Below are 12,399 nucleotides of genomic sequence, written 5' to 3' on the forward strand. Positions count from 1 at the left end.
ATAAAGCGGGATGATAGCTACTTTAATGTATATATGTATTTAGTGCCTTCTGCAAGTCAAAATTTAGTGTTTGATAATATTTATAACAGGTTAAATTTCTTTGTTGTACCAACTACGTTAAGTCAACTCTGTGAGATGGATATTGCCAGTATTTTTATCTTCATTTTGTAATGAGTATATTGAAAAAGAGGTGCTGATTTTTTCAATGGCCACTAATCTAGCAAGGATTTGCATTAACTTTTGAGTCATTCTCCTGATTCCCTATTATTTCTCCATTACTGTTGAGGGTACACCACCCTCATAATCGCTGAGGCTTACAACCCAGGTATCTTCCTTGACTTTTTTCTTGTTTTCATTCTTTCTTTCCCATCTAGTCTGTTTTTGAATCTTTCCTTTCTTTCTACTTAATATCTCTTCTATATGCCCTCTTCTCTTCTGTAGTCTGTTTTTATCTTGTTTGTACACTGTTGGTGCATGTTATCTCCCGCTTCTTGTGGGCAAGGACTGTTTTGAGTTTCTTTGTGTATTCATTAATTTATTCATTTGTTTATGGACATCCATGGACTTGGCATAGTGATTATATGTTTCAATTGGGGCACTACTTTTATAAAAGTGAATTTTAAAAAATTTGGTTTTGTGGGTACATTTTTTTTTGTCAGTTTCTAAAGCTAAAGGAGGAAGAAAACAAATTTTTATGACAGCTTTTTAAAAAATAATTCTTTCGCAGCATTGAAGGCAAAAGATTTTTGTTTTTATTCAGTCAGCAAAGTTTTCAACATTCAACACTATGTGCCATGCCCTGTGCTGACAACTGCAGATAGAAAGGAGAAACAAAAACAACTCCTCAGTCAAGAGATTTATGTCCTAACAAAGGAAATAACAAGTATATAAATAAATACAACAATAACATGCATAATTGTTCAAATTAATTTTTAGGGAAAATAATTCAGGACCTGTGTGGATAAGAAAGGCAGCTTAGAGAGTGGAGTCTTGAATGACATGCATTCTGAAAGGCATAGGTTATGCTAAACATGGGCAAAATCCAGTGTATTGATCAGGAGACAAGAGGGAATGTAGTGTCCATCCTTTTGTTAATAAAAATGTATTATTAAAGACATGAAGGGTTATTGTTTACCTGTATTGTCTTATTTGCCATCCTGTCTTGCTTTCAGTTTTGTTGCCCTCCTAAATTGAATTTATTTTCTGTGTTCACATTTTTCGTGGATGAGAAGATTATTAGGCCATAATTAGAAATAATTTTTCATTATTTACTTGAATATAAGAAAAAGTAACAGTTTAAGAAATTCAATCACGTGATTATTTAGGGGAAAAAACTCCTTCTACTTCTACTGTGTTGCTGAGCACCATACTTAATCCTCTAGTGTTATGAATGATAAGTTAGACATTGTTTTGATGAGAATAAAACTTTATATGTCCTGAGTGAGCCCTGTTGAATTATGTAAAATCGCCAAAAAAATGTCTCCCTTGATTTACAAACCCAAATGGTCTTGCATGGTCTTGCATCCTCTGGAAGCCAAGATAAGCTTTCTTGGGGGAAGTTACCAATCTCCCCCCCCCCAAGATTTCACATTTATTTGAGACTTCCCTTAGACTCATGCAATGAGTCTAAAATGACTCTTTGCCAGATTACTTCTCTCTTGAGAATGATATGTCCACCAAGAGAATCCCTCTTGGTGTTTCTTTAACAATAAAGCTTTTTACCATAGCCCTTGGGTTTAGTGAATTCCTTCCCCCTAAGTGCTCCTTGAAGAACTGAATCTCACCCATTCCTGCCTTACCTCTTCTTCAGTACTCTCATCAGTTTCATTATGGAATTCCTGTCCCATTCTAATAAAAAGGAATTGGAATATATACAAGCATATTTTATATATAATTTATATTTAAACTAACTGCAACCCTGTATTTCATTCTCTTTTCCTTTTTCCTGTGTAGACCCAGACTCCAATCACTTTCCTCTCCCACCTCTCTACTGTCCCACTCTGGTTGAGGGGATAGGGGGAAGGAAGGGAAAATTTGGAACAGAAGGTTTTGCAAGGGTCAATGTTGGAAAAATTACTCATGCATATGTTTGTCAATAAAAAGATAAAAAAATGTTAAGTTACATAATATATGTGTGTGTGCATATATATATGTATATATATATATAGAGAGAGAGAGAGAAAATATAAGTTTTTTTTATCATTTTATCATAGTTTTTTATTGACAAAACATATGGTAATTTTTTTTAACATTGACTCTTGCAAAAACTTCTGTTCCAGCTTTTCCCCTCCTTCTCTAAGTGGCAGATAGTGCCATCATTTAAATATAAAATATTTAAATCCAATATATGTATACATATTTATACATTTATCTTGCTGCACAAGAAAAATTGGATTTAGAAAGAAGGTGAAAATAACCTGAGAAGAAAAACAAAAATGCAAGCAAACAATAACAGATTGTAAATGCTATGTTGTGTTCCACTCTCAATTCCCAGTGTTCTTTCCTAGGTTGTTTTGTTTTTACTACAATTGGAACTGAGGATCTTCTCATTGGGAAGATAGTCATTTGCATCAAATTGATCCTCCTTAGTATTTTGGGAAAAAAATGATCTCCTGGTTCTGCATATTTCACTTAGCATCAGTTCATGTAAGTCTCTCCAAGCCCCTCTGTATTCATCCTGCTGGTCATTAAAATCATTTCTTTGTAGACAACAAAGTTACATTTGTCTTAAAACTCTTCCTTTCCCACTCCTTTCATCTTGAGGCTCCCTAGTCCAGATTTTTTCCTGTAAATACAATCTCCCTGCCTAGTACTGGTTACATTTTCACTCATTCTATTCATTTATTATTCAAGATGAAAAATTTGAAAGAGTTCTTGCTAAGCATTGCCATTTCATCAACTCAGTAAGTTCTTCTCTTTTGAGAATTACCCAGTCAGGATCTTATGAACCAATCTCAGTTTTTGTAGCTGTTTTTAGCCCTCCTCTTTCAGTGTGTTTGGGGCCTTCCTCAGTGAATTTTAATCTTAACCTTCTCCTAAATACCCACTTTCATAATAGAATTCTCCATATTTATCTCTCTCTCTCTCTCTCTCTCTCATCTGTGTTCTCTCTCTCTCTCGTGCTCTCTCTCTCTCTCTCTCTCATCTGTGTTCTCTCTCTCTCTCCTCTCTCTCTCCTCCCTCCCTCCCTCCCCCCTCCCTCCCTCCCTCCTCCCTCTCTCCCCCCTCCTCCCCTCCCTCCCTCCCTCTCCCCCCTCTCTCCCCCTTTCTCCCCCTCTCTTCCCCTCTCTTCTGTTTTACTTTCCAGTTCCTCAGTTTACTCATTTTTCATGACCTGCTTCTTTACAACTATACTCGGCAATGATCATACCTTTCATCTTTCTGTTACTTACAAGTGTTCCACATCTTTCTTCATTAATTGTAAAATTTCTGTATTTAATTATAGTATATTTTTATTTCATCTTTCCCTTTGACTTGCATTTTCATCATTAATCGCTAATCCCTTCAATCCTTAGTTCTTTCCCAGGCTATCACCCTAAAACAGCCTGTATTCTTTTTACTTTTTTTTTTTCAATCCTATATATTTAATTTTTTTAATTTTAAAATATGATTCTGAAAAGAGGTACAGAGACTTTAGTAGCCAAAAGGGGTCCCTGATAATAGACAAAAAATCAGAAACACTTGGCATAAGTGAAAAAAATTAGGGCCTAGTAGATGTGGCAAGAAGTTGTCATATTTTAGTCAACACCCATCCCCACAAAAATATTCTCCTTAATAATAAATTTCTTGATAATACAGGAACAATAGAGGGTTCTCTTCTCTTTGCTATGTTTACCTCCTTGCTGACCAATTTCCTTCCATGCTTTCTCCTATCAAATCTCTTGCTCCACTCTCCTTTTGCTGATTTTGCTCAGTCAAACCTTAGCCTTGACTTTTTTCTGCTGTCTATAGCCTTTGTTCTTATTCATATGCTGTTAAATTAATCTGGAGAAAATTACAAAACTATGTGATTGGATCCACTTCAAATTTGTTAAAAAATATGCCATTATCTCCTTAATTGCCTTCTCCCCCCACATCAACAGGTTCTCTTTCTCATTGCTAAGAAAATTGTCTTTCTCTCCAATCTCCAGCAGATGACACCCTTCATTATCTCTAGTCTCACATCATTATTTAGTTATTTCCCCTTTACTGACTACATCCTTATTGTTTCCTAAACAAGCCTATGACTCCCCCATCCTCAACAAAACTCCCTTAATCATTCTTTACTTCTATCATCTGTTTTGTTTTTCTTTTTTTTTGCTAACCACTTCTGACTTTATCATTCAACTGCAACTGCTCTTTTCAGTCTCTTAATTACCAAATCTAATGTCCTTTTCTCAGTTCTATTTCTGACTCTATTGATTACCCTTTTCTCCTTGATATTCTCTTCTAAGTTGTCAGGCCATTACTCTCTCATTGCTTTCCTCCACCCTCACTACTCTTAATCTTTCTTTCCTGCATCTCCATATAAGACATATCCACTAAAAGGGAACAGTTTCCAGTTCTCTATTCTCGTCCCCCTTCTTTTTCTCTTATGTTATTTTGTTGGTTGATCTCATCAGGTTGCATGAATTAAATTATCATTTCTGTGATAGATATCACTCAATGTATCATCTCTTCTAATCTTCATTCTCACATGTCTATCTCCCTGAAGACCTAAAACCAGATATCCACCCAGAGATTTCAAATTCATGAACTCAATCGTGATTAAAATGTAATTTGGAAATATTTAAAAATAAATAAAATAAAATATGCAATAATTGTAATATAGCATAGATAATAATTAATTTTTGGTTTTCTGAGTCAATATTCAGACCACTAATAACTTCTGTGTGATATCATTACTGTAGACATTTTAAACTCTATCTGTCCAAAACCGATCTTCCCCCAAACCTTCTCTTCTTATTAATTTAACCCCGTTATTGTCAAAGCCATCACTATCCCCCAGTCATCCATGCTCACAACTATGGTGCCATCTTTGTGTCTTCACTCTTAATTGACACTTCCAATCTATTTTGTTTAAATCTATCTTTGAATTCTCCTCCACTCTACTCAATTTTCCTTTAAACTATCAAATTGATTTTCTTATACCTTCATGAGTGCTCATTGAGCAGTAGAACCAAAGTCTGACTGCTGGACCAGTCTCTCCTAGACCTCCCATTGATTGATTGGCTGTGACTTTGGGCAAGTCCCTTCTGCCACTCAGGCTGCTCTTTTAGGATGACGTCTGACATCTTTTTTGTTAACACTCTGGACTCTGAATATGCCTATTAGATGTGATGGGATATGATTTTAGGGAGAAAGGTGGGTTATAGGTTTATTTTTTGTTTATTTATTTATTTTTACTTTCTCCTGAAGTACCCTCTACGGGAATTAGCATGATTTTGATTTGTAATTTTTTTAAACAACAATTTATATATCTTTTTTTTTCCTTCTTGATTTTCAGAGGGAAGTGTAATATCTCCCATTTTTCTGATATATTTGCCGCGAGAGAGTTTAAAGCTCGTGTGGATTCATTTTTCTATATTTTGGGCTACAATCCAGAGACAAGGTAAGTAAATTCACTTTTACTTTTTAAACCAACTTATTTAAATTTAGATCAGTTTTCAATAAATATACATTGCCACTACAATTAAAGTTTTTGTCAGAAGTTAGAGGCTCATTGCTAGGGATGAAATATGATACTAAGGATGGGGAAACTAACGATGGGGAAGAGAACAGATTCTGATATTTGTTTGGCTATACCTAAATGAATAATACAGTAAAGAGTATACAAGGTACAGAAAAATTATACACTACAAAGGTGGTATTTGAAACAACTTTTTTATTGTAAGTTAGAGTCAACAATATATTGTCTTAAAGGAGGCTCTGCAGTGAAACTTTATTCCTTTCCTATCATAATTCAGGGAATGCTTCCATTTCTTCTGGTAGTATTTTTAGAAGCTCATCACCTTCCTTAATTTTTACTGATGAATCAGTTCTAACCCTTTTAAAGGTATGTTTGGGATCTAATTTAGGTCAGATTAATAAATTCTTAAGTGACATTGAAATACATTAGCAAGAAGAGTAATGTGACCCAAAATCTCTTACTTTGGCATTTTTTGATTTGAGTCTATTTAAGACAAAGTTCATATGATAAAACTTAAAAACAAGGGCTGTTATTGATTATGGAAGGTCTGGAATGCCAATTGGACTTTTCCTAGAGTATAGGACTGTGGAATGATTTTTAGCAGAGGAGTGATTTCAGTAAATCTGGATAAATATTTATCTGTGAATTGTGAGAAGAATGAATTAGAATGGCACAATGAGGCACTAATTAGGAGATTATTTTTATAGTTTAAGTGCATAACAGTGAAAGGCTCTATATTAGATAAACATCCATAGAAAGAGAATAGTTAAGATTGATTTGATGGAGTTTCACTTAGTAACGGCATATAAACTAGTCTTTTTTGACCAACAGAATACATTGTTAATTGTAACACCTATCTAACTTCTGAAGGCATTAATATAGGTAAATGAAAAGAAACTTGATTAAAGGATTACTCAATTAAAAATGAGAACAAAAACAACTACTAACAGGTATATAGAATTTGCTCTGTACCTTGTACTATTTGAAATGATTTTTACTAATATTATTTCATTTGATCCTCATTACAATTCAAGTTGGTAGGTGCTGTTACCACCCCTGTTTTATAGATTAGGTAATTGAAGCATATTGAGGTGATTTGACCAGGTTCACACAGCAAACTAGTAGGTGACTGAGACTGTTGAACTCAAGCCTTCCTGACTTCAGTTCTAGGGCTCTGTGTACTGTATCACTTAGTACAAATGAGGAAATAATCTTTTCTGTTCTTTAAGCACTTTTTTCTATTTAATAAATTCTGTTTAATATTTCTAATGAACAATTAAATTACTATTTAATCTAAGCAAGATAGGATATTTTGTCAGGATTAATCCTGGTTTCATTTTTGCTCATTTTTTTTGTGTGCATTCCCACCCCCACCCCACCCCACACTGAGATTACTAAAATAGATTATGGGAAAATCTTACACTTCCTTGTTTGGGTCTTCAACCTCAACAGATAAAAAGAAGTATGTCATTTATGGCATTCCCAGCAGCAATATTCTTTTACAGTGCAGATATTGTCCTGATTCTCTTTTAGAGTTGAAGAGGTGTTGGATAATTGTGGCAGGGCTAGTGCCAGAATGGATTACTTTTTTTCTTATCAGCAGACATACCTTTTGCAGCTTCTTATTAGAAAAGAACCACCTGATGCCTTTATTTTTATTTAAAAATCATGCCAAGTACACCTTACCAAGAAACCAAGCAGAGGGGTGGATATTTGACTGGTGTATGTTCATAGGAGCCTCATAGTTTTAATATCTTTATTTCCTGGTGTTCTTTCCAGCATGCCATTCATATCTGCTAGGTACACACAGGCTCACACACAACATTAAAAAATTCATCCCACAATCTAGGACTTTATATTCACTTATCTAATTGGTAAATTATTATTGCTTACTGGCTAACCAAAGGCAGGCAGCTAGGTGATGCAATGGATGAAGCATTGGACATGGAATCAGGAAGGTTCAATTTCCTGAGAACAAATCTGACCATAGACATTTACTAACTGACCAAGTCACTTATCCTGTTTGCCTCAGTTTCTTCATATGTAAAATGAACTAGAAAAGCAAATGGCAAACCTCTCTAGTATCTCTGTCAAGAAAACACCAAATGGAATCACAGAGAGTCAAATCCAGACTAATATGATTGAACAACAACTCAATGCAGTCCTTTTTATTCTTCTCTAATAAATTCCATGTCTCATTTTCCACAGAAGACTATACGAAGTGTTCTCCTCCTTTTCCCTCTTTTAAGCTGAATATTCTTGGTTTTTATTTACTGACGAAAACATACTCTTTAACACAAATTTTCTCTTCTCATTCTTTTCATTGAAAATTATGTATCATTAGCCAAATAGCCTCCTTTTCCTTAGTCTATGGTAGGTTTTCTGCTTTCTAAGAATAGCTTCCTTTTCTGACTTCTCTTTTGACAACTTCATCTCATCCCTCCTGCCTTCTGTATATTATATCCACAATCTCTACTCTCTTGTCTTCAACCTCTCACTATCAAATGACTTTTTACTTACTGTGTTCAATGTACTTTGTCCCACACTTTGGGACTCATCCCTGGGGTTACAAAAAATGCAAAAAGCATTCTCTTTTCTCAGGAGTGCACTGTTCTAATGGAGAAGATGCCATGCAAAAAGCTATGTATAAAAGAGTTATATAATATAAATTGTGAATAATCTCACGAAGATTGAAACAGGGTCAGTACCCTTGGAAAGTATTGCAGTTTTAGTTGAAAGTTCTATAAATTTCCCAGGTATTTGGGAGCCTTTTTCCCCCTTTCCCTTAAAAAGTTGGTATTCAATTTGACATGCTTCTGCTATATTAAGGGGAATAATTTTAAAATACTAACTTCAACCATTGATGCCAAAAGCATTGTTTTTCTAAACTCTGTTTTATTTCCAGTAGCTAATTTCCATTTTTAAATGATATTTTGGTTCCCAATAGGTAATAGTAAATATTTCCAAGTGAAATGTGCTATTTACTTTTGATGAGGGCAGAATGAGAAGCACAATGTTGGAATTTTGGATCACTCAATGAAGAAAGGAGAGATTTTTTTCCCTCTCTAGACTTGTGTCAATGTCTTGAACGTACTATGGGTCAGTTGTATTCTTTGTGATTATTTTATGGTATTTTTGGTGATGGGCCTACGTATCTATGACTTTCCTTTTCTTACTGGATTGTGACTATATATTTTCTTTACATTTATTATCTTTACAGTGGGAAAGAGGGAGTGCAAAATAGATGCTTCTTTGTAATGGGTTGAATATCTTCTTTAATCTTTTTGATTTAAAATTAATTCCTCTGATTCTCTCAACTAGAAGATAAGGTCATGTTTTGATTTCTTTTTAATACACTCTCAGGGCCATGATTTGTTTTGTAAAAGACCAGACCAAATATATACAAAGAATATATTGGAACAATATTTGGTAGTTGAAAGAGTAAGTCCACAGGTTCTTAAGATAAAAGAAATTTTTAAGTGAAATGCTAGCCTGGATGTTGAACACTTTATCCAATTGGATTATTGCTTTGGAAATATTTGCTTTTCATTCACTTTATTTTACCTTTGCTAAGTGCACTAATCTGTTTCGTGATTGTTCCTCCTGTCATTACAATAATGAAATTAAAAGTCTTGCTTTGTTAGAAGTATCTAAATGGCAATTGAATTCCACTCTTTAGTATTATGTACCAAAGCAAATTTGAACCTATAATATTTTATAAAAACACATGGAAATTAAATATATAATTATAGTCATTTGTACTTTATTTTTTCCTCAAAAGTATTCAGTAAATGTTGACTTTGTACCCTGAGCATTTGAACCAATATTGTGCTGGTGATCCTGTGTAGGAATCTTGGAGTTGCTATATTTGTTTCTATATTTTTTGTGTGAGGCTTTACAGTAAAAAATTCTTAATGTAACTAAGACAATAAAGAATATTAAATGTATATGCATTTTAAAAACACCAATTTTAGTGTTCAGTTAAACCAATGGATAAACCACATTTTAGAATTTTTTTTCAAATTAAACTATTTCTACTATTATCCATTCCCATTGAACAAATTTAAAAAAGAAACCCTTAAAAATAAAGCCATAGTCCATTAGAAAACATCTACATATTGTCCATGTCTGAAAACTTAGGAATGTCTATATTTTTAAGTTCACCTCTCTGGAAAGAGGTGAAAGGCTTATTCCATTCTCATTCTTTTCGATTAGTTTGTCATGGCATTAATCAAAATTCTTAAATTTTTCAATTTTTTTTCTGTAATATTTTTGTAATTATACAAATTATTCCAGTTTTTGTCTCTTTACTTTGTGTCAGTTAATAAGAAAGATGTTAACTTTCCTCTGAAATTATTTGTTTCACCTGATTACATTGCTATATCATGATTTGTTTAGTGATTCTTCAGTAGGAGTTTAGTTTCCAATTTAATTTTCAAATTTCCAAACAATTCGTTTCCAAAATATATATATTTAGCTACATACAGCTTCTGTAAGAGAGGTGCGAAAACTGGGACACTAATTCTTTGTTGATGGAGTTGTAAACTGACCTACCCATCCTGGAGAGCTATTTGGAACTATGCACAAAGTGCTCTAAAACTCCTTGATATAGAAGTATCAGTACTAGCCCCACAAGATTATAAAAGAAGGAAAAGTATTCACATATGCAAAAATGTTTGTAGTAATTTTTTTTTATGGTGCTAAGGATTTGGAAAATCCTTTATCTAAAAAATTAGGTAAAGAAGATTTCCTACCAAATTCCTTGATATTTCAGGATCATATGGTCCTGAAACCTAAAGCTTATTAAGTGAAAACATTGGAAGTAAAACTGTATCCACAGTGACTATTGAGTCAAGAATTTTTAAATATTAGACTACAACAGTCTATCACAATAGATATATTGTGAGCAGGTTGCATTTATACCAGAAATGCAGGATTGGTTCAATATTTAATATAAAGTATAATCAATCATATTAATAGTACAAAAAATCATGATTATTTCAAGAAAAATAATCAAGATGATTCTAGAAAAATCTTTTGACAGAATGCAACAACATTCATTCCTGTTTTTTTTAATAAAAAATTAGTAGGCATTGGAATAAAAGGAGCTTTCCTTAAATGATAAAGTAGTACCCAAACCAAGAACTAGCATCATCTGTAATAGGGATAAGCTACAAATTTTTCCAGGAAGATTAGAAATGAAACATGAATGTCCATTATATTCACTACTATTGAATATTGAAACATTTAGGCTAATTATCTCAATAAAAGAAGAAAAAGGAATTGAACTAATAATCATGGAATAGAATAAGCATTTTTTTCATTTTATATATTATTTCCTTTTGACAGATCAAAGGACTTGTTGAAGGTCAAAGGAGGTGCATTACTTAATTGGTTTAGAATCATAAGATGGAAATTCTTAGAAGATTGTGCAGTCCCCTCTTTTGCAGCAAAATGAGTTCCAGTTAAAGTATAAGACATACATAAGTTGTGCGGTCAGTTAGTACCAGACCTGAAACAACAGTTCTGCCCTTCTTCACTCATAATCTTGTTCTCTTTTATAATATTTTCTTACTAATTTTGTCTAATCTTCGTAGTGAATGCTGATGCTTGCATCAATATTCAGTTCTTACCCTTGAGTTTTGAGTTTTCCCTATAATATTCTGCCTATATGTGGTTACTCATTTATTTTCTTAGTTCATATATACTTTTTATGCAGCCATGATATTAAAATTTATTGTCTGATTATAAAAATTGGGGGAAATATTTACAGATTTCTCAGTATTCACATAGAAATTAAAAAAAAAATTTTCTTTGCTGAGACAATTGGTGTTAAGTGACTTGCCCAGGGTCACACATTTAAGAAGTGTTAAGTGTCTTAGGCCAGATTTGAACTCAGGTCCTCCTGACTTCAGGACTGGTGTTCTGTCTACTACCCCAACTAGTTGTCCTAAGTAATACTTTTTGATAATGCTTCCTTTTCCTACTAATAGGAATGATTTATATATTTTAGAATTGTTTTCTTGAGAAAGTCTTCTTGGCCTTATTTCTCCTACAATTTTATATCATGATAGCTTTCATAAACTTGCCCTGAATCTTTTGAAAACTTTTCTTCCCAAATCTATGTTTTATGCCAGTCTGGATCTTTCTGCTGTCACAAATTAAAAGGTGGAAGGATCATTCCAAGGCATGCTCCCTCACCCTACCCCCTTACCCCCCTCCAAGCTCCTATAATTTCTCCTTTAGCAACTAGTTTTCATTTTGTTGACAAATATCAGTTCCAGAATACAATTTCTATTGGATGATTCCTCCTTTTGAAAGAGGAAATTATCTGTAAGCTAAGACAAAAAAAAATTAATGTTCCATTTTTGTCCTGTTAACAGAAATAAAGATAGTTGAGGTCTGTAGAGGGCTGGAACTCTGGAGAAGTATACTTGAAACAATGATACTTATAGCAAGGTGTTAACTCAGTGGAATTGATGAGATGATGGTTTTCTAGTTCACATGTATATTCAGTACTTAGTATGGTGATGTAATGTTTCTCTAGTTCACACGTACATAGTGTACTATAATGATGTAATCATGCCAAGGTATTTAAGGGCTAAGAGGACTGGAAATGAGACATTCCATTTTTGACCATTCTCCTAGTGGCTCTTCTGCCACTTTTACTCTTCCATTAAGACCAAAGACTTAGTCTTGTCCCGAGGTCCAGTGACCTCTTTGGTCCCAGA

General features: G+C 33.6%; 1 protein-coding gene across 6 annotated transcripts in view; it reads left to right on the forward strand.

Annotated features, from left to right (window-relative positions):
- RERE (arginine-glutamic acid dipeptide repeats) overlaps positions 1 to 12,399 on the forward strand; it is a 534,760-nt gene that overhangs the window by 300,624 nt on the left and 221,737 nt on the right. For all 6 annotated transcript variants that reach the window (XM_031962925.1, XM_031962929.1, XM_031962930.1 and 3 more), the window contains one exon: positions 5,486 to 5,590. In XM_031962925.1, coding sequence (XP_031818785.1) covers positions 5,486 to 5,590 — 105 coding nt within the window. The remainder of the gene's footprint in view (positions 1 to 5,485; positions 5,591 to 12,399) is intronic.

This window comes from Sarcophilus harrisii, chromosome 3, assembly GCF_902635505.1.
Source record: "Sarcophilus harrisii chromosome 3, mSarHar1.11, whole genome shotgun sequence".
Lineage (NCBI taxonomy): Eukaryota > Metazoa > Chordata > Mammalia > Dasyuromorphia > Dasyuridae > Sarcophilus > Sarcophilus harrisii.